General features: G+C 40.9%; 1 protein-coding gene across 3 annotated transcripts in view; it reads left to right on the forward strand.

The window, feature by feature from the left end:
• The first annotated feature begins 11,622 nt into the window (after positions 1-11,622).
• Positions 11,623-24,053, forward strand: part of efna4 (ephrin A4) — a 50,399-nt gene continuing 37,968 nt past the window's right edge. For 2 of the 3 annotated variants that reach the window (XM_086039123.1, XM_086039124.1), the window contains exon 1: positions 11,623-12,021. In XM_086039123.1, coding sequence (XP_085895249.1) covers positions 11,897-12,021 — 125 coding nt within the window. In that variant the 5' untranslated portion in view covers positions 11,623-11,896. Of the gene's footprint in view, positions 12,022-23,601; positions 23,850-24,053 lie in introns of those variants that run through there. The other variant, XM_086039125.1, reaches the window with a different exon arrangement.

Consider the following 24,053-nt stretch of genomic DNA (forward strand, 5'->3'; position numbering starts at 1 on the left):
TATATATATATATATATATATATATATATGTACACACAACAGAAACACACACACCCACACATTATACTAAAGGTTAATGATGGCATCAGCTTGACCCTGGGGAAACACCAGCCATTGGACCAAATATTCACAAACTGCTATCAAAATGTATCCTTACCGTCATTACAAAGTCATTAATCCATTACTTTAGAGTGACCGCTGACTGATTTGCATGCAGTGACAGCATGTTAAACCTTAATTGGATTCTTGTCTGTCAGTCAGCAGAGGAGTCTGATGAACCTCTCATTAGTTCTGTTCTCTGAATAGATGCTACCTCATTGCCGGTACGCTCCCTTTCCCACAAGCCATGTAGCATCCAATACCAGTTCTGGAATTTCTCATTCCCTATTTGTCATTTATTTACTTCTCACCACCCTCTCATTCCCGCCGCTTGCTTTGGATATTTAGTTTGATTTATTGCCTCTTGTTGGGAAGGTTGGCGTTTTAATAACTCAAGTGAAAAAGGAGGTAATGTGCAGGAAGGCAGATGGCCAGAAAGCAAAAACAAATAAATAGATAAAATAAACATTCTGTTTCCCCGGTGCCTTTTTTTAATCTCTATGGAACTCTGCGGCTCTTTTATCCGGCTAAATGTTGGAGCCCAAATGGATGTCACTCTGAGTTCCTCTTTGAGCTGCGATGAGGAAAATACATGTGCATATCCAACAGAAGTAATGGATGTCAACACTGACGGGAATAAAAAAAGAATTAAAAAAAAAAAATCTGCTGCCACAAAACGACTGACGATGACAGAGGACAATATTTCCTCAAGAGGACTTACAACATGATAGTGTAATGCTTCATGTAGCTTACAAGAGATTGCACCCATCCGCTGTCATAACCATGACCAAGTTAAGCAACAGAAAAATTGGATGAATGAACCGTCACATCACCACAAAATGAGCCGGGCTGAAACTTTGTCATCATTTGAAGACGTTATGACTCATAAAATTCCATAAAATGTCACTATACATACAGAATAGCGCTCAATAGAGCTCAGATGCTGGACAAGGATGTTTATATCAGACTTCTACAACATGGAGAATGAGGTTTGGAACACATATGCGGGCCTCAGTTCCCAGTGTTGATATGTGTGAGGAAGACTGTTTCATTTCATTTGTCAAATGTGTAGTGAAAGTTTAGTCGGACTTGCCGACGGAGGGCCGTTTAAAAGTAGAGGCAGACCGGCCTGTAGACGGGTCCAATTTTTTTGCCCCGGAAAAAAAGGCGAATGACGGACGACGGAAGGGTACCCACGCTGCAGATGGATGACGAATAACGGACGCTCAATTTTTAGCAAAATGCCCAGCTCTGACAATAAACACAAAAAAATCTGTGAAATATCATTTTTGCAAGAAATCATATTGTACACAAATTGGTAAAGAAGTGAAAGGTTTTTCAACTATTTTTAAAAATATATATTTTTAAATGTGTAACTACTCTGACTTTCAGACTCTTAAATGTGATCATTTCTGATTTACTTCCATGCAAACTGTCAAATTGTCTTTGCGGCAAGCATAAGTCAAAGGAAAAATTATCTTTGCAATATGTTCTATGCGCCCCCACAACACAGCATTCTGATTAATATTGCATTTGTGGAATATGAATTAAGCAGCAAAATCTTTGGGGGCGGCCATTTTGTCACTTGCTGTCGACTGAAAATGACAAATCACAGTGCCTAAGGGCTCACCTTGCGAACGTAAATGTGTCATAACTTGTCTACATTATCAACGTGTAACTACGGCTGTTACTCAACTTACGTTACTTACTTGCTGGCTTACTTGCTCAGCATTTTTTTCTTCACTTAGCCATGACCAGCAGGCAATATACGCCTGTCTCATGTGCTGTATGTGATTGATAGTCCGCGTGCCGACTGTTAATGATGCGTTCAAGAACAGCCTGGAAAAATGTGTTACGACAAGAATTAAAAAGTAATTGACCTGTTTTAATGGCTTTAAAGTGCGAGGGTACAGAGGGAACAGATTCGGAACCGCGCGGCTAATCTCAACGCAGGGTCCTTGGTTGACGCCGTTTTGAGGTTACAAACGGCTCGCTCGTTTGCACAGCGGCACTCATTTACCAATTTACATAAAATATTTACATAAATTACAACTCTGCGACTGTGTTAGCATAGTTTAGTGATAGACTGTGGGTTACGTCACCACCATCATTTGTTTTTATCTTCACCAAGTGATAGACAGGCTTTACCTTACACAAGCGTTCGAACTCTCAAAAAACTCATTCATAAACAGCCGACACTATCTACAGTTGGGTAAATAAATGTGTTCCCAAAACATAACAACTTCCTGCTGTGCTTTTTCTGTGTGAAAGAGGTGAAACCCTTTTTAACATAATATTAAAAATCCTATTAAATTTGTTTTATGTGAGGCTCCGAGGGGATATGATATGGTGTCCATATGATAATAATCTGATAGAAGCATGTGAAAGCAACAAAGTGAGCGCAGTGTAGGAATGAGAAGCGTAATAGAGCAGGGAAAGCAAGAGACACAGCAGGAGATTTTTTTTTTTTTTTTTTTTAAACACCAAACGAAGCCTTTATTTAGACGGCAATTATTCACGCTGGTCATTAGAGAGCCGGATCACTTTCGCTCATTTACTGAAAGACTGCGAGGGCAATCATTAAGAGATATCACTTTCAGCCCGGCCCCTGATGAGGGGAAGGCGAGGCAGTCAGATAACAGTCTGGAAGTCCACATCCTCCTCCAGCCATGAGAACATAACTGGCAATTAATAATTCAAATCAAAAAACCATAAACCAGTGTGTCAACATGAGGGAGTTTATATTGTTGCCGTCTCAATGGAGGGAGGTAAGAAGGGGCTAATTATTTTCCAGAATCTTGTTGTTGCTGTCTTTGACCGCTTCATCAAGTGAAAGTGTCTGTGAAGTTAATTGGAGCGAATACAGTTGGATTATTGTAAGAAAGCAGCGCATTTCTGTAATTGAATGTTTGTGTGTTACATTTGTGAGCCTGTCAAAGGTTGTGACGAGAGAACAAAAGTGAGGAGGCGTTTGAATTGCACACACAAACACTTGTGCTCGTGTGCCACTCCGCATTGAGAACTCCAAGCAAAAATCATTGATAACTACAAGTGGAGAAAAAAGCCGTTGATAGATCCGGGGGGATCAGCTTTTTGTATCTCTCAGCCTATAATTTTAAGTGTTCGTGCATGCTCCAACGTCTCCTGTGGGAACAATTATCTTTGAGCTTTGAGGCTGCCAAATGTCCATCTGATTGCAGCCCACAATCACACACACGAGAAAATGGAAAACATTCCAAAACATGCCATAAATTCTGAAAACTGCAAGTGTTTTCACTTAAGGAAATGTATAAAAATGTGGCTTGTGTGTATAACACGTCCTGACAGCTTTGATTGATCAAAGTTTTTCAACTCAGAATCCAAATGAGAAAACTTGGCTCTTAAAATACACCATGTAACACCATTGTGTTAAAATATGCCGTACATGAAATAATTACGTAAACTGAACTTCACACAAAATATGTGAAAAGTCCTTGGTCTTGAGCTTGTGATGATTTAAAAAAAGGCCTACAGCATTTTAATTTCAGTCATTTTTAGTTATTAACTCAAGATAAGGATTAGCAATATAGACAATGGATTGACGTGACACATTTGGGACTCCCGCGCCTAGATTTTGTAAACCCCGCACTATAAAAATCAATTTACCTCTACCTCCCTATAAGTTGGAATCCAACCAGCATCAAACAACAAATTTGGTAGTAATCAATCAAGCTAATGTTTGGTCAAAGCCGCCTCGTATTTCCTAAAGCTATCACAAACAGATCAAAGATGCCATTTATGACATGAGAAGTTTTTCCTCAAATAATTCCCCACTAAATCGTCGTGTGTCTCATGTGTAACCTTGCCCTTGCCTGTCACATCATATCTGTGCATGAGTAGTGGAATCACTGTGCATCCTTCGCTTGCCTCCATTCATTGGCAGCACCTTCTCTGCATCACTCTGAGTTCTCAGCGTGCTTTGTTTCCCCCTTTCTATCCTCTCTGCGCAAAGTCATTCTAAACACCCCACCCTGAACACCTCAACAATTTATCCTCTCTCCCTCCCTCCTGTCCCCTGCTCCGTCCCAGATGGACACTTTGAGATGAACGAGGCTCCGGCTGTGGAATCCTGCCAGCATTGAGTCATTGAAGGTTGTGCCTTGATCTCTATTTACCACAACAACCCACCTCACTCTTCATGCTCTGCTATCTTAGAAACAGAGGCAAACTTTCCGCCGTACGCTTTTAGAGGCAGCCAAGGAGACATGAGAACAGTTTAACGGTCAAAGTATCAAATAAAGCGTGCCAGGTTTGAACTCCTCATCATTTCAGGAGGCTGCCAAGGGGCTCGCCTGCGGGTCGCATGACTCAGAATAAAGGGAAACACCTCATAAATTAATCTTTTATCCTCTTTTAGGAGGTGTGTGATTTTTTTTTTTTCCCACAGAAGATGCCAGCACACAACCTTGCCTTGTCCATTCTTGCAAATACAGTGAAACACTAAGGTCAAACACAATCTGTTCAGGAAAGCTGGTCGACATCAAATTTCTGCCAAAGGAAGCCCTGGAAAGTGAGCTGTGCAATCATAAAATATGTACCAACTGAACACGCCATGTTTTAAGAGATATTTTAACATTCTTAACATATACATTAAAGTGTCAAAAAAAAGATAAACACTTCATTTTACTGACTTGATGTCCCTTTGGAATGAAACGGTAAACTGTGATACGTTTCTATTACTACTGTATTCAGCATCTTAAAGCTGAAGGAGTTTTCTGGCTTGTCCTATTCCGTGTGCGGCATAAAAACAAACAAACTGCGAAAGAAGAGAGCATTTCCAACAGTGAACAAGATGATCAGCCACATCTGTTACCAATCCACGCTTCTACGACGGATGGCAGAAGCTAGCCCAGATGACGGTAATATTTTTTCACCTGCAAAGAGGATTATGACGGAAAGTGTGGGCGTAATTTGGTAGCCGATGGAAAATAGATTTCAGATGATTGTATCATTTAAACCGAAGAGTTTGCTGTCAGTTAAATCATAGTCGTCTTTGGGGTCGATAACAATTTGGTGTCCTTACCGGAATCACTCAGTCATCATGAAAATGTAGCGGAAAATTGAAACTATGAGTGGAACTAATTGAATTATGAGTGGCCAAACGTACACAAACACACACCAGTGCAATAAGTTGTTTGAAGTGTGTTAAATGGTTACACTTGCGTTTAATAATTTTCATCATATTATGTGTGTAGATGGACTTTGTTAAGATTACCATGTCCAACCTGTCATTGTGAAATATCAAATTAAATGTTTCAGAAATGTAATTGTATTTCTTAAACAATATACAGTCAGCTTCCTGAATGAATCATGTTGCTATGTGAACGGCCAACACGTGCTCATTAAAGTTCCACCCCGTCGTCGTCCACCCTGCCAACATGCTAACATATTCTGTGCATTGCAGGTATATTGACTGCTTGAAATTAAGTTATAAAAGAAAGTGTGGAAGCTTTCCTAATATGCATTTCTAAGAAGAAGTTCAATGGGAAATTCTAACATTTTTGGGAGGTGAAATGGGAAGTCTCAAAGGCACCTCAAACCGAAGAGTTTGCTGTCAGTTAAATCATAGTTATATGATAGTCCTGAAATAGTCAGGTTATATTGTTTCATAACCTGATTTTGTGGGTTGTTACATACATTAAAAAAAGTGCATAGTGTTGCTTATTTTAAATATTTGGTGGTTAAAATAAAAATGAATAAATGAATGAAATGACTGAATGTCATTTTCATATTATTTCACCTCCGCGCTGAAACATGCTGCTTTGTGGCAGACCAAAGAGAGGAAAAAAGCCAAAGAAGAAGGAACAACAGGAAACACGGTTGACACTCATCATCACTAGAGAATAAAAAGAGTAGACGCTCGTCACAATGGGATTGCACACTTGTATTCAGATAGGGATACTTACACAGTCAACAGTGATGAACAGCACACGCTATCGATAAGACACCTTATTTGCTTCATCTACTTACATGTAGCGTCCCTCCACAACAATAAAAAACAGACTGTTAACATGCTCAATTGTCTTTTTTTTACCATTACCCACACAAAAGTAAAGTCACGGTAGAGAACATCTATACTGTACAATTTTAAAAGTAGCAGAAATACAAGAATCAAGAAATGGGCGGCAGAAAAAAAAAAAAGCATTCAATAAACATGTCGCCATGGCAACCCAGATGTAATTTGCCTGGTGAGGAAGAAGGGGAATGATGGAAATTGAGGGAGAGTGATGGAGAGAAGGGAATAGAAAAGCATTTACCATCGCTGCTTGAGTCGAGAGGTGTAATTACGGGTGAGAGAGACCGAGAGAGAGAAAGCGAGAGAACACACAATGCATTTTTTTTTTTTTTATATATACAAAAGGAGTAATTGTGATGACCGCCTCATCAAAGTGCCACAATAGTAAATGAGTGGCAAAAAATAAAAAGGCAGCCGGAGAAAGTAACAAAAGACAAAAGGTAGTCCACCCAGGACACAAAATGAAAGAGAAATTTAGTGGGAGTGGAAGCAAAGTCAAATGAAGAGATGAAGCTAGTCATTGGGGTGCAGAGGAGTGATTGTGTGATTTAAACATGCATGCATATGGCCCATCAGGGAAGGAAGAGGCCAAAAATAGCAAGATTATTGGGGGGAAAAAATGGAGTATGTGTGTGACAGGCGCAGATATAGTATGTGTGCATGTGTGTAGTTGATTAGTGCCCCTTGCAATTGACTTGGTGTCAGCCTGTATAAGTGGAGATAAGAGCATGAAGAGGCTACTGACACGGCTGTACAAGAGCAATGGGGTGGAGGCGATGGAGGGAAGAAGGGTCATAATGTGGGGGTGAAAAAAAAGAAACAAGAAAAATGGTCCACTTCATCTTGTGAACATTCCTCTGAGTGCAAGCAGAGGACAGGAAGTCCAAAAATGTCCACAGATGGACGGCAAACTTGGATAATCAAGAGGCAAACTTGGCAGACGACAGAAAGGCAATCAAGTGTTAGCGCTGAGGAAAATCCGATCAGCACTAGATCAACTGGGAAATATTATGCTGGAAGTTTTCAATGTAATCAATTCGAAATCCTGATTGATGTCAGCCGTTTTGAGTTAGATGTCGTTCGGGGGTGGGTTGACAACACGCCCTCAAACAAAAATGCACCTGAATGGATTTTCAATTGGCATCACAAATTATAAGTCAGCGGCTCCTGTCGACAAATTGTGCACCCCTTTGTTCAGACGTAATGGTTTTTCAAGATTTTTGCTGGTGAATGTTGAAGTGATGATGAAAAAGAAGTAGGACATCTTGTTGTTGAAAGATCGGTCCTGAGGGAGGAACTAAACTATAAATGACTGGGAGTGTCATGGCCGCAAATGTATTATGGCGGCGAGTCATAAAAGGAATAGTTGGGGGCACTCTGATAGCTGAGGAAGAAGCTCCTTCAGTGAACAGCAACAGATTATGGAAAATGGGAAGGGTGTCACCACATAGAACACGCCACACCCACCACAGTACAACAAAACACCAGCTCAAAGGAACAACAACCAGCAGATTAGTAAAACACGCATACAATTACTATTATTATAGGAAAAGACAACGTCTAAACATTCCGATTCCGAAGTAATTACCGCAACTATATACACACGAGCATGCCAGGAAGTCTTACAAGATAAGGACCGCAACTGCACCTAACAGCACTTATATTATCTAACATCATTTGAAACTCATGGTTGGGGGGGTATTACGGCTATTTTACTTTAGAACACAACATCTGAAAACATTTCATTGTCAGCTCTTTTTCAAAATCAGTAGACTTCCTGCGCTGGCGTGAAATACAAAGGTTTGAAAATCCCCAAGTGTTGACAACCAAATCTGCACCCCATCTACCACTAACACTTTAGATCACATAAATCAAACTAATACTTGGGTTAAGAATCACAACCTGTTGAGTTCTAAAAATGCAAGCCGCAGAGTTGAAATGTCACAAAGAACACCACGAACACGTTTGTTACAAAAATGAAAACGTGGCGTAGCAGCAGTTTAAAACAAATGTATCATAAAAGTTTCCATCCTAATGAGTCACCCAGACAGAACATGCATGCTGAATGATCCCTCGCCAGGAAGTGATGGAAAACATATTTGACCATTGAGAAAACCAACGAAAGCCAAAATCAGGACACATGACGGATGGACGGGATTGGAGGATGAAAAGAATTATTTTGGAAGCAGTACAGAGGGATGACAAAAAAATAAATTGAAAGTAAATGTGAAGGGAAGACACATAGATGCAGCACATTTGGAGTTGAGCTGTGACCAGAATAGAAAAATCAGCATGAGCGAGAGAAAAAAAAAAAAAAAAAAAGTCAGCTTTGCAATCAAGTTGCTCTTAATTAACTCCTCATAACTGTGCACTTCAATCAGCACTCCCATGACGTAAATAACATCACTTTTTCCCAAGCCAGGTCCACTCAAAGTCAAATTATTCTCACGATACCAGGAAACAACAACGAGGACCCAAATACCAGTTTGGGCCCTCGCCCTGTTGGCCCCACCCTCTGCACGCCCATGGATGGTTCAGTCACGTTCGTCTGCATCGCTTTGTTGTGCGATGGGCCTAAAATGTAAAAATCTCTTCCAGTTTAGTAGTCTATGGTGTACCCAGTCTCTGGCCCAAAGTCTACTGGGATAGGCTCCAATCATGCATAACCCAGCAGTAGAAAATGAATGGATGGAATCTTTTCAGTTTTCAGCTCACTTTTCAGTCTCTTACAGCAGTATGCAAATTTAAATGTCAACTTCTCCAAATGAGTAAAGGGACTCTGGAACACAACATAAAAACAGGCCTTTGCTCTAAAGATATTAATATTTAATCCTTTTTTGGACAGATAATAAACTTGAAGAATGAGCAGACAAGCATTAACCTGTGTGTACATGTGCACATTCTGCAATTAAAAATAATGCAATGCAGGGCATTCAAATACTACCTCTTGGCATCCTCCCAGGATCCACCACAACGATGTGGTCCAGCAGATCAGTCACAGTGGAAAAAGACCCCGTGTGGAGCCTTTCCCTCCGCTGTGGTCCTCACTGTATTTGCTGAGGGAGCGCTTGCTCACCAGCGGGGACAAATTAGCCACATAGGAGCACTGAGGCATCATGGGAAATTAATGATCTCCAGGAAGTGAGCTAATGAGTCCGTGAGCACACACACATGATAGAATATAGATAAAGCAACAGGAGGAGAAAGAGACGGAGGCGGCGGCGGCTAATAAAATGCTATCAATCGATGAGCGATAGAGGTGCTATAACACACACACACACGCAGTGGGAGAATCCAATAATTAGAGAGGACCACTGGTGGCTTTCACCCACGGAGGTGCAGTGATTACTGTCCCTACACCCTCCCCTGGGGTGTGTGACAAGCAAGGAATTAACACTTATCTCACATAAACACACACAACAAATGAGGCTAGTGCAGATAAAGAGGGAATGAAAAGTATTGGTGTGGCTCAATAGTGTTTGACCAGCTTGTGTGGTGGGTACCTGAACGCACCGTTTGCTAATCTAGGTGTATTTCGTTAGAGAAAGCACGGGTGGAGAGACATTTTCCTATCAGTGGCCACTTCACTTTTTATGAAGTCCTCAAGAGAGCCACACTGAATTTATTTATTGGATTTTTTTACAACAGTTCCTCTGAGTTTTCATTTGTTTTTAGAATTGCACATGGTGGGCTGACTCGATTGCTCGAGTGGGCGGTGAATGGCCCATGGGCAGTAGGTTCCCCACCCCTAAGTTAAAGAGCAGGTGTTTTTTTTAAGGAGGTGTTTTGGTTCAAAAATGTGTTTTTTTACGACTAACTCGCCAAACACTGCAATAAACCAGGTGTTGCCGGTTAATAGGGCAAACAAGAAGTCAAATTTAAGACTTTTTAAGGACATTAGTGGCGTGCAGTGCTGCAAGATTTGGTATCAACCAGATACCAAGTAAATACTGGACCAGCATCGCAATCTCGAAACTGATAATTTTAGTAATAAGGGGGTCACATCATGAAATGGCAAAATCTGAATTAAATTTCATGACCTTTGTGTGTTTTTGTTCCTTTTTTCCCCCTTTTGATTATGTAACAATTAAAAACCAGGAGAGTTTTGTTCACTACTGTGTATATATGCCGAGTATACAATATCCCTTTCACATTCAACACAAAGATGTATTTTTATTCAATCAAATTGTATGCAGTAAGCATAATGTGTCATGGTTTAAGTATATTTTTGGGTTAAAGCAACAATGGCCAGTGACACTTAACATAAAATATTAACTAATGCTAAGGATGACTAAAATCTTATTTCACAACTATTATTTACCTGATTGTTGTCTTCCAAACTGAAAGGGCTCTTCCAGTAAATTCTGCCTCTGGCTTGGATGTCATCGGGATTTCACTCTTCCGCTCTGCATTTCTCCAGCTCGTTGTTTTCTGACAGGTCATTTTCTACATGTTTGAATAAATTTGTGTTGAATAAAACTGCAGCAGCGCATACAGGAGTAAAACAGAACTCAAGAAACCATCCCATGATACTGATACGGATCAATAGCAATATCATTGTCATGATCAGTATTATTGATATTTGGATGAATTTGCCCGCCAAGGCCACTTTTATCAAATTTAGATGAACAAAATGTCTAAACATCCCAAATAGCTTGAGCTAAGCAGTGGAGACAAACATTCACTCTTATTCACATTGTCCCTGAGTGGGAATTGAAGACTTGCCTGCATCAAAGTCATGCAAATGTACCATCACACATCAGTCGCTTAAATCGTCATCTTCCCAAAATAATGGCCAATAAGTCATGTTATACGTTTCTTTCACAAAACATGAAGAATTGGAACAAATAATTTCATCAATAGAATTTAATGATCTATGTGTATTCAGAATACAATAAAACGGATGATTTGTTATTTTGCTAAAATGTGTACTTGTATTATTTACAATTTAGAAAACATTAGACAACAACTAAATGAGATAAATGATTACAAATATATATTTTACAACGAATAAATACATTTTAATCAACCACTAATCCAAGCGAAAACAAAACAATTACTATTTGACTACTGCAGGTAAGCGCACGTAAAACTAACCTTCCCCACACAAGATGACGACACAAAATGTTTATTATTACTTCTGTGGCATTTCAAAGACGTATTTTAGGGTTGAATATCATTTTTAGGTACGGGACACACCCTGAATAAGGGGTTTAGATCTTAAATCATGTGATTTATTTACCTGACAGTATTTGTCGCCACCGGAATTGTAGCAACTATTTCCTGGAAAATAAGAACGACCGCAACCTCTGCTGTCTGTCTATCTACACCAGTCGGCGCACGTCACCAGCAATTGTCCCCCTGGCCTGACCACACCCTTGTGTCCTGATTGGCCCAAAGTTTTCCCAACCTCGCCCCCCCCCTAACCTATGCGGCTCCACCCTCCCCCTACTCCAGCGCAACCACTCTTGAGCCAAACCTCCTTCTGTCACATCCCCTTCACCTTTTTACTTTTTGCTATCTAAAGAAGCGAACTGGTGGGAAAATGACGATTTTGGCTAAACTAGCATCAAGTCCTCATTTTGGAGGCGCGAAACTTCCTAGCATTCAGTGACTCAAGTCCACTTCCACAGAATGACGCACGTTTACTATTAGCTGGTCGAGTTGTTCAGTCTCTTCACCTGTTTTGTGTTTTTACACCTCTCAAGTGCTGCGTGCGCAGCCCCGCGAGGCGTGCGCGTGATGGGCTCCCTCATTTGGACCCCGGCCACCCCACCTGCTTGGAAAAGCACTTTTTTACTTTTAAACATCATCTCAGCCGTCGTGAGCAAAAGACACCCAGTGTACTGGAACTCCACCAATACCAGGTAACTAAAACTCTGCTTGTTTTTGTTTATGTATAAGCTTCATTCATATTGCTGGGTATTGCCTTTAAGGTGTAAATATCTGTCATCAGCTTGCACAAGCCTGGCTGGTCTGAGCTTGCACTGTTGCTCAACAACCTACAAAATAGCCAAATAAATGAGTCAGTAGAAGGAATCTCTGCCATGCAGCACGCCTCTAACTCACCTCCTACTTCCACCTGTGCACTGCCTTTTATTATTAACCTGACTACAATAATGGAGTCTTCCTGAAAAGTGTAGTTTGACCCCAGAGTTGTATTTTTTCCCCCTGGACTGCCTGCACAAATGGAAAGTGGAGGTTGTGACTGTGCATGTGTGTGGGGGTGGTGGGCCATTAGCAATGCCAAACTTGGCGCACCTGCTGATCCAGGTGCACCTCGCAAAGATAATTGAAGGGTGCAAGTGGGGAACCTGCAGGCGGAAGTAGGGCTGCTGTTCTGAAATAACACTGAGCCCTCGTCGCATATGTACAACAGGTCAATTTGGCAGTCATAATTTAGTTGCATGCAAATGTGGTCTCATTTTGTACAATGGAACCTCTGATTTGTTTCCATTTGTAGCATTAAAAAGGCATGGGAAGAGAAATTGGGGAATTGTTGTCAATACAAAATCTTTATTAACCATACAGGCAATATTTGGAATAAGATTTTATCATGATTAACTACAGTATCATGCAAGTATAAAAATAAACAAATACATGAATAAATAAATAAATAAAAAATATTCTGAAGAGCTTATGATAACAGAGTGAGAGGCGGGGTGCCTGGAATGGTCGCCAGTGGATAAAAAGTCTACACCCTCCTATTCCAATGCCAGGTTGCTGTGAAAATAAAATGAGACCAAGATAAGTCATTTTAAACGCATTACTTTATTACAGCTGTAGCTGTTGTGAAATGTGCTATTTAAATAAAATTGTCTTGTATGGTATGGTATAGTTCCTAAAGGTGTGTGTTGTGCAAGCACAACACTCCTGATCACCAAAAGAACACCATCCCTACAGTGAAGCATAGTGGTGGCGGTATCATGAATTAGGGCATTTTTTCCTTCAGCTGGAAGTGAGGTCTTAGTTGTAAAGATTATGAGTCAGGTTAATGGTGGAAAAGGTTTAAAAATGTTTTATCTTGGTCTCATTTTGAATATATCAGAAAAGTGTAAGACAGCCTTGTGCTGTAGTAATCCCAGTTATTTGTAGTTCCAGTTCATCGGTTATCTCTTGCACCATTCTGCCGATGGCATTCAAAATATCCCTCCAACAGAGTCAAGAAAGAGCCCTGACATGGTGTTTGGGTTGAAGGTGTACAACCCTTTGGGGCGTTTGAATTGGGTGGTTCCATTGTAGTGGAGTCGAGTGTAATTGGCAGCAATGTGGCATAGTGAGGCCTGAGGACCTCTTTGTGATTCCGACATGAATGGTCACAGTTTTTTTGGCAGCCAGACGGGGCCACACAATCACGGTGCCATCCTCGCCATCATGCAGAAGGCCAACAAACCCCCGTGGTGCTGGTGGCTCATTCCCAGTGACCCTGCTCTCTCCCAGCTCCCTGAGTTAAAAGCAGGGTTCACCCGCTCTCTTCCTCTCTTCACTCTTCATTACCGTCCTATTTACACCCCTCTTCACCCACCTCCTATACACCATTTTCACCCTTCACAGCTCCCTCCTGGCCACTGATGGATGTATGAGCTGTGATTAGTTGAGCTTCAATCATTTTTTCCCATATCCTATTTTCAATAAACTGCCAGCCGAGCTGAGGAAGAATCCGAGTCCGTCTCATCGTGAGCGTCAGGGAACCAGAGAGGTAACATTAGGCCATTAACCAACCCTACTGGTGCTTGTCATTTCTCAGTAATCTATATGTTGTAGGCTATCGAATGTACCCTCAAACTGTATTTTAAAGAGGAAGTCAAGTCCAAAAAATGTGCCCCCACTAGTCTAAATATGTTTTTCTGGTTTAATATCGCATTTGTGGAATATGAATTGGGCAGAAAATCAAGGGGTGGCCATTTTGTCTTGTACTGCCACTTGACTTGGCTAAGATCTTTGATGACATCACGGTGTCTAAGATCTCAGGAAACGACTGTCACTGCTCACCTGTTTTCTGGGTTTGGTCATGTGACGTTGGCAAGCTGAGCCCTAGGGCACTGTGATGTCATTTTCAGTCGACAGCAAGTGGCAAAATGGCCACCCCCTGAGATAGGGGGGAAAAAACGTGTTGATTTTACTGAAGAGGGTTAATTCATATTCCATATACAATAGATATCGTAAAGAAAATGTTTGACTTGGTTTCCACTTAAAATTAAAAAATTAACGTATAACTACACACTGCGTTATACTGAGAGTCATCTCTATTTTCTTATGAGCAATTGGGAACAACTCTCAGTGGGATTCTACTCCACTTCACAGTCCAACCACAATAATATATAATATAATAAATATATTGTCTTATGTGTTGCATGCTGAAATAATATTTTCATTTAATGTTGATGACATTTTTGTCCTAGACTCAATTCATTCACTCAAGAAGTGTTGTCACAAACCTTTGACTTGAATACCATACCTTTTATAAAGTACTCTGTTATGAAACCTAAAACATCAGTCTCAGTAGTCAAATTTCGGATGGCAAAACAGGAAGCTTCAAATTCTTTATACAAATTGCAAACACTATGCAGCGGAGGCAGTGTAATATGCGGAGGCATGGCTCAGGTGGTAGAGTGGCCGTCTCACAACCTCAAGGTTGTGATGTTGTTCCTCAGCCTACGTCAAAGTGTCCTTGAGCAAGATGAACTCACAGTTGCTTTGCATCAACAGTAGGTGAAAGAGGAGACAGTGGTTAAAGTGCTTTCAGGACCTCAAAGTACAAGTGAAAGCTCATTTACCAAATAACGTGATTTATGCGTCCTTATGAAAAAACATCCATTTCATCTATTTAACGAAATAAAATGATACTCACAGCTGTTGAGATTTGTAGCGTTGTTTAAAATACAACAAATGCTTCAATTTTTTTCCCCCCATAAAATGTAGACCAACACAATTCTCTTTGTTTCACGAAACATTTTTTTAGCGAGACTTTAAGTGACAAATAAACCGCTTGAACCAATGCTTGTTTTGCCTCTTATTTAAACAATTCTACGCAATCTGTTGAACTACACGCGGCACGTTCAGGGAAGTCACTCGTAAAAATACCAGTCCTTAACGTGGTTTTGTCTTTTTTTGACTGAAAGGTATTGCGGTACTTTTTTTTAATAGCTGTGCAACCCTAATTCAAAGGATGGTTAAAAGTTTGGGCTAACCTTTTTATTGGAATGTTTTATGATAGATGAATATAATTCACTAATTAGATTGTAATGAATTTCTGTTTTCCATTATCAAAAATATTATGTTGTATAGATGGCTGTAAAGACGTGTTCACTGTCAAACTAGTTGAAAATGAACCAACAGCACCTCCGGTGTTTGCAGCCAAGTACTGCACTCCCCTCCATTAGTTCATTTAACAATCAATTCCGCATCATCGACCGAATTATTAACATTTAGCTAAGAAATTTATCATGCCCTTTCTTAATATACAGTGGGTGCGGAAAGTAATCAGACCCCTTGAAATTTTTCACTTTCTGCGTCATTGCAGCCATTTGCCCAAATCCCAAAAGTTCATTTTATTTTTCATTAATGTACATGCAGCACCCCATCTTAACTGAAATACAGACATTTTTGCATATTTATGAAAAAATGACAAACTGAACTATCATCTGGTCATAAGTATTCAGACCCTGTGCTCAGTATTGAGTAGAAGCACCCTTTTGAGCTAGTACAGCCACGAGTCTTCTTGGAAATGATGCAACAAGTTTTTCCACACCTGGATTTGGAGCTCCTCTGCCATTCTTGCTTGCGGATCCTTTCCACTTCTGTCAGGTTGGATGCTGAACGGTGGTGGACAGCCATTTTCAGGTCTCTCCAGAGATGCTCGGTTGGGTTTAGGTCAGGGCTCTGTCCGGGCCGGTCAAGAACGGTCATAGATTTGTTCTGAAGCCACTCCTTTGTTATTTTAGCTGTGTGCTTCACGTCATTGTCCTGTTGAAAGGTCAACCTTGGGCCCAGTCTGAGGACCTGAGTACTGTGGAAGAGGTTTTCCTCCAGGATATCTCTGTACTTGGCCGCATTCACCTTTCCTTCAATGGCAACCAGTCGTCCTGTCCCTGCAGCTGAAAAACACCCCCACAACATGATACCCCCACCACCACGTGTCATTGTAGGGATTGTATTGGGCAAGTGATGAGCAGTGTCTGGTTTTCTCCACACATACTGCTTAGAATTAACACCAAAAAGTTTAATCTTGGTCTCATCAGACCAGAGAATCTTATTTCTCATAGTCTGGGAGTCCTTCATGTGTTTTTGGGCAATTTCTATGCAGGCTTTCATGTGTCTTGCACTAAGGAGAGGCTTCCGTCGGGCTGCTAGTGATAGTTGACTTTGTGGAACTTTCTCCCATCTCCCTACTGCATACTGAGGCTCGGCCACAGAGATCTTTGGGTTCTTCTTTACCTCTCTCACCAAGGCTCTTCTCCCACGATTGCTCTCTTTGGCTGGACGGCCAGGTCTAGGAAGAGTTGTGGTCGGCCCAAACTTCTTCCATTTGAGGATTATGGAGGCCACTGTGGAACCTTGAGTGCTGCAGAAATTCTTTTGTAACCTTGGCCAGATCTGTACCTTGCCACAATTCTGTCTCTGATCTCCTTGGACAGTTCCTTTGACCACATGATTCTCATTGTCTCTGACATGCATTGTGAGCTGTAAGGTCTTATATAGACAGGTGTGTGTGCCTCTCCTAATCAAGTCCAATCAGTTGAATTAAACACAGCTGGACTCCAATAAAGGAGCAGAACCATCTCAAGGAGGATTAGAAGAAATGGCCATCATGTGAGTTCAATATGAAGGTCGGTGCAACGGGTCTGAATACTTATGACCGTATGATATTTCAATTTTTCTTTTTTCATCCATTTGCCAAAAATTCTACATTTCAGTTTTTTTTCTGTCAAGATGAGGTGCTGAGTGTAAATTAATGTGAGATAAAATGAACTTTTTTGAGTTTGGCAAATGGCTGCAATGACACAGAACGTGAAAAATGGCAAGGGGTCTGACTACTTTCCGTACCCACTGTACATGATTTTAAAATCATTGCCTGATGTCAAGTGGGATGCAATGTAGTAAGCTACGACCTTCCCGTGCTTATACTCAGTCCTTGTTTGGTTATTTACTTGGATTTCGTGAAAAAAAAAATGTTATTCCAGTTGTACAGTTGCATTGTGGAGGGGTTTCATGCAAAGTAATTAGTTCACCACAGGGTGGGAAATATGCGTCCTATAAAGTATAATAGCTCAGCCTTGAAGCAACAATTAAAAAAAGATGCTTTACACACTTAATATTGAAGGCCGTATTGTAGCACAGGAGCCACTGCAGTCTCTTTAAACACGTGATGGAAGACTTTGACCGTCACCTTTCCGTCACTGTCCGGATTTATGCTTTTAATGAAGCACGGGCAGCCAAGCGGAGACGCTTTAAAGTGACGCGCGTTGGCGCCCCCCTCCTGATTGAAAAATTGGAGCTGGGAAACACTGCGACTCAGCGTCGGCCTCTCTCTTTTTTACGATTTAATGAACGAGGTTTACGAGCGTTGTCGATTTTATAGCCGCCTTTTCTCTCACGCTGATTGTTCCTTTATTAGAAGAGAGATTATTTTCTGACTTCCTGGAGCAGTTAAAGTTTAGTATAATATTATAAGCGCAGTGCTATAGAAGTGGTCCGTAGTGGTTGTTGGTTCAAACAAGGCGATGAACAAATTTGTCTCCCCTTGACTAACCCTCGTGTCACCTGAACTACGTCTCGTCTTCAAATCCCCTCCCGCCCGGGTGCTGGTCGTAAAGCTTCGGATCAGCAGCTTCCTAATTGGAGACAAAAGTGTTCTTCCGAGGGGATCCCGCACAGCCTTACGCCTCATTTTCTTCCTCCCTTGTCTTGTCAACAAACTTCGGCCCAATCCGGCGCATAGTAAAGGATTCTGCTCCTGTTCCTTTATTGAAAGCACACCTCATTAGCCTTTCAGTGTCTAATTTAATGTGTAAATGGATGCATCATTTCCCTTCCTGTGTGAGTGAGCCGCTTTAAATAGCAATCTAAATCACATCCTGCATGCACGCGCAAGCGAGGGCTGTGCTTCTGTCGCGTATTATCGGGAGAAATGGTTGACCTTTTCTATATAGATTTATATACATGAAGTACACCTTCTCAGTCTAATGTGAGCCAGCGACGACTGATGGACACTGTCAGACTGATTCATTTAACAATATGCTAATTTGGGCTGCTGGTTGCATAGTTCTACATTGCATTCAAGTATTTTTTTTTTAGAATTCAAACCAAAAAGTTTGAATGTAGCGTAATGCAGTAAGCAATCTAGAATAGCCAAATGGGAATTTAAAGTGTTCATATACACACATGAAACCTCCATCGCACTGAGCTGTTTTAAATGTATTGACTCCCTTATTTACACAGACACACAGATTGTTAAATGAATAACTTTCTGGTGATGTGGATTAAAAATGGAAATGATCTTTTTTTCGGGGTACCATTAGATTGTACCAGTGAGATTATGATAAGGGGAAAATGAAAACTTGACACACCCTTGTTCAAATAGCAAGTTTTTGTAATATTAAAAAAATTAGACCAAGAAATGTTTTAAAAATTCTCCCTCCCTCACCCCAGCATTGTACGGAGCCCCTAAGGTGACATGGAAGTAAAAAAAAACAAAAACAAACAACTTGGCGTTCTCTCGCAAAAAATTGTGAGAACGCAAAGTTTTTTCCGAGGGAACGCCTTTTTTAAAAATGAGTGTTTATGTACTTCTGGGTCAGTTTAGCAGCTAGCCTAGCCTAGCCTCTAATGCGCGGCTGTTTGAGAGACGACAGTTACGTCAGAGATGGAGAAACCGTGCTTAATATCAAAAACTGATTTTAGGTCTTTGTATTACAAGCAAATTTCAAAGCAATTCCATTAAACGCACTCACGGCTGAAAACGCTCCCTTTGTTGCTTTTGTTTACCCGGAAAATTACCCGTAAGTACATAAACATTTGTTCCCTCGCAATGCTTGCGAGGGAACGCAAAGTTGTTGTATTTTTTTTTTTTTTAACTTCCATGTCCTTAGGGGCTCCGTAGCATTGTGATCTATAACCTGTGCAACTGGGAAAACAAATCTTTTGGAGAGCGGATCTAGAAATGAAAACCTGAAATGTGGTTGCACAAGTGTGCCCACCCTCCTGTAACTGGGATGTGGCTGTGTTCAGTATCGATCACAGATCATATTCAAATAAATGTTAAATTGGTGTCAGCACACACTTGCCACCATTTGAAGTACCTCTGATTAACCTTTTTAAAAACGAGATGTTCTAGTAGGCTTTTAATGACATTTAGGTTACGTGCTAACACTGACTGCTCTTTGGAACTGTTCATAATTCCCTCTGCCCTGACTAGGCCCCCATTTTCATTTTATTTTGGTTCAATCAAGTGGTCTGGTTATGTCCACATTAATGGTGGAAAAGGTTTCAGAATGATTTATCCAGGTTTTTTTTTTTTTTTTTTTTCAAATATATCACAAAAACCTGGCATTTGAACAGTGCCGTGCCGACTTTTTATATCCACTATACATTTTTCTTTACTCAGGGGTCTGCTTGCTTGCTCCTCCTCCCGTCGTGTGTGTGCATGCAAATGAGTCTTTTTCTACAACTGCATCCCAGGCAATGTGAGCGAGTGTGAGGTGTAAATGTCTATTCCCCGGGTAAATGATTAACACAGAACCTGGATGAACTATAATCAAGATACCTACAGTGAGGTAATTACCACTTTACTCCCTGTCTTCCTAGCACGCTCCCTCCACACAGTCACACTCTCACACACACACGCACACACACACGAGCGCGCTCGCTGTCTCGGGTTGCGTGTCATCTTGTTGCATCAATGTCTGCGTCTCAGCACCGCGCGTCCACGTCTTATTGTCTCACCGCTGAGCTCCGTCCCTGAGATGCGTTACAGCCGGTGCGGCGTCGCGGCTTATCTGTCTTTGGTGAATGTGCTTGGTGTGTTTGTGGTTGCGGCACTCAATGTGTTATCTGTGCTGACACACTGTGGGTGGTTTTGCTTTGGGGAAAACAAAGACAAGATGTGATTGTAGTGGTTGGGTTGCATTGTCTTCGTCTGCAAATTGAGGCCACCTCTGCATGTGACCCACTGGACGAGAGATGTGAGTGTGATTACAGCTTGGAATGAAGGGAAACTGTTGTTGTTGTTTTTGGGCTTTCATGGCTTACCTCTGACAAGGAAACTTGTTATATTCAGGGGAAGGCCACATTTTGTTGCAGGGCCAGATGAAGGTGCAATTGTTTTACTTATTTATTTTGGGGCATTTATTTATTTTTACTTTTGTTTGTTTGTCCACCTTTTTTCCCTCACATTTTCTCAAAAAATATATGTAAATGATGAATGAATACGGACGACCATGTTTTGATTGATAACAATGTTTTTATTGGGGGGGGGGTTATGTTTTAACTGTTAAAGTTGAATATAAAACAATTGCATAAATGTACTTACGCCACATTTCATTTGCGGGAAAAAAAAGAATCCACATCAGATTAAAAACATAACCTAAAAGGCAGTGCTCCTGGCGATGATTACGTACACCTGGTAGTGACCAATAAAGTGCCGCTGTAATGATTTGACATGAAAACCGTCCGATTGTTGTTTGAGTAGTGACTGAAAAGCCGGCTAATGTACTGCCATCAGGATTTGCACAAAAATGCAAGTCATTGATTAAAGAATACATGCTGAATTTATGAAATGCCTCGTCCTGGAAAAGAGGATGTCTGGTCACCCAGATTGGTGCTAATCTTTGGCCTTGGCAGAAGTTCTGCACTTGACTGAGTGCCATACTAGTCTTCAGGCTTGTTGTCTCAGGGTGTGATGTGATACTGGATTTGAGTGCATGAAAATAAACAAACCTTCTCTTTCTGCCAATGTTGTGCAGTTCAGTGGAGATCAACCAACTGCTGTGCCAACCTCTCACCTATTTAGGTCATTGTCTTGTTTCAGCTTGTTAAGGTGTGACTAAAGAATTAAGAGAAGGAGAGTCTTGGCAAGGTTTTGATGCGGTTGGACTGCAGATTGCACAATGAAATCTCCTACTGCCAATTTATTGTGCTTTTCTTTTTTTTTTTTTTTTCTGTCCCATCTACTCAAGAAAATTATTCCATTTGGCCGGAAAGCAGCGTTAGTATTCCTATTGCATTGAACAAATGTTTGCTGCAATTGAAGCAGAAAAATACTTGTTTCGGGGTTTAATAGGGAAGGTTTCCTGTGTCAAAGTAGATCATAGTTACTGTCAAGCTTGCTGAAACGAAAATCAGAAGCCCATACCACGTTAAACTGGGCGTACATGTAAAAGTACCATTTTTTAAAAAAATGTTTTCATATCCTAAACCGGAGTATCGTTACTTCAACTCTTAAGTCAAAGCTAATCAATCAGAATAGCTATGCTGTGTTTTTTTTGTTACTGTCGGTGTCAGCAACCCACGTTGCTAACTTGGAAAGCTGACGCTGAAAACAATGCAAATAATCGTCAATCCATCCAAGTTACCCATTTATTTGCTCAAGCACTTCAAGGTTGCGGTTGAGCTGAAGCTTGTGTCAGCTGACTAGATGAAAGACAGACCACAACTTGAACTGGTCGCCAGTCAAGCACGTGGCACATATCGAGAGAGGCCACCATTCACGAATTGAATGGGAAATGAACCCGCGTACCTCTGCGGAAATCAGACAAATGATCCACTACACCATTAGTGACGCCTACTAACAATCTGTGGAATTGATTTAATCATGTCTTGACGCAAGTGAGTCAAAATGCAAGCTCGAATACAATTTCTTTGCGGAGCAATTTTGCCAATCAATGACTTCATTTTCACTTTAAATTTGTTGAGCATTTTTTTTTTTTTTTTAAATAAGAGTTTTATCAAACAAAAAAGATGACGATATAACATATTAACTATCTTTTCTTTCTGATAGAATCAGATGTTTTTGTTAAATTCACATTGTGTATAGCAGCAAACTGTATTTTCCTGTCTAGAAGCAAAGCTAAAAAAGAAAGACATGATCTACTTTAATGTAATTTTGAGAAAATTTGTTGTGCAGACCTTAAAATCAAAACTCAGGACTCTATTATGAAAACAAACAAATAGCATTACTGATATTATAAAAGATTTAATATAGGTCACATGAAAGAGGGGAAAAAAACCCCCAAAACACTAAATGAGAGACCCGCTTTTTAAATCAAGCCCAAGTTGACACTACATGTGGCTGTTTGCCACAAAATGGCCGCGGCGCTGTTTGTGCGAGACGGGGCGGGCATTAGAGGAGGTTGTGATTGAGTTCTGTTTGTGAGCATTCATTCATTGCGCACACAATGAGCCGCCATTGTTAGAAATGTCACACCAGCTGCATATTCCTTTCCGACGAACACGAGCGCAATTAGGATTTGGCGCGAGAATACGGGAATCCAATCAAGTGCAGCTCAGATGTAACATAGCACTCTGTGTTGTGTCACCATGGATGTGTGTGGGTTGTGTGTTTGTAGTTCTTTTTTTTTTTTTTTTTTTTCAAGAATTTCACTCCGTCACGCTCGCGCCTTGTTGGCTGGACTCAGAGGTCTTGTCGAGAGGCGACCCAGGACTTTCCGAGACAGAAATTAAATTAGTATCGACCCAAACGCTGCACAAAAGTGCAGCAGGGACCAGAATGATTTTACCACATTGAGACTTGTTTGCCATCATGCCTGTGTTAGAGCGCAATGATAGAAAACAAAAAAATGGTTTAAATTGCATACTGTAGATTGTATTGATGTCTTTGCAGTTACACTTTAGCCAAAACATCAAATTACACAATTGATTGTGGTATTCTACCATATGGAAGTAAAAAGTACAAAATGCAACTATTTATTTGAGGATTACGTTTCCATGTCACGGCTTTGGTTCGCTTAGTCATTCAGCATTTACAAATACATTCTTAGTTGTGGATATTTGTTTACTTTTGCAAACATAGGCCATTTCATCAGCTACACTTGCACAATCCAATCCTTTCCAATGCAAGAGTTGTTTCAAAAGAAGAAAAAAAAACATCCTTTACAATGTAAAACATTCACTCACTTTTGATTGACTGAAGGTGTAGTTATATATAGCTCGGATTAGTATAATACAATTTTATTGATATAGCGCATTTCATAACAGCTAGAGCTGTAACAAAGCACTTTACAAACAATACGAGAAATAAAAAAACAAAAGCATCAACGAATATAGCTATGAATAAATATTTAAAATATAAATAAAGCAAATGTATGGCATGGAGTGCAGATATTGTGCTGCCGTCACTGCAAATGTCATCAACCCCACTAAGTATAACATTATCTCCAGACAAATCATATGAGCGATATTATATAATACAAACCTGGGTCATGTGATCTTATCGGGAAACAATTTGCAAGTGTTCTTATCTAGGTTGAGCAGTGGCGCTCTGCTCTCCACTCAAACCCAAACACACCCGCCCCACACGTATGAGTGCACGCACGTAGGGGCTCCACCAGTGAGTAAAAACAGCCACGCGGCGGCGAGCGATGGCGAATGCGTTAAGGAGAGGACGGCAGGGAAAGAGTCAACAGATTTCATGTCCCCAAACGGCTCGAGAGGGCCCCTGGGGGGATGCGACGATGAGGTGAGAGCGAAAGAGGCAAGAAAGGATGTCAGCCGCCATTATTATCACTGTCAGCAGCGGGTGTAGGGAGCGGAGCCCTCCACCCCACTCCTGCAACACACACGCACACACACACGATGCTCGTCTAAAGGTGTGGCACTAAGATGCACTTAGCCAATGGTGCCATTGTCCTGCCTACACGTACACACACACACACACACACAC

This window comes from Filicampus tigris, chromosome 8 (genome assembly GCF_054856515.1).
Source record: "Filicampus tigris isolate MCC_2025a chromosome 8, RoL_Ftig_1.0, whole genome shotgun sequence".
Classification (NCBI taxonomy): domain Eukaryota; kingdom Metazoa; phylum Chordata; class Actinopteri; order Syngnathiformes; family Syngnathidae; genus Filicampus; species Filicampus tigris.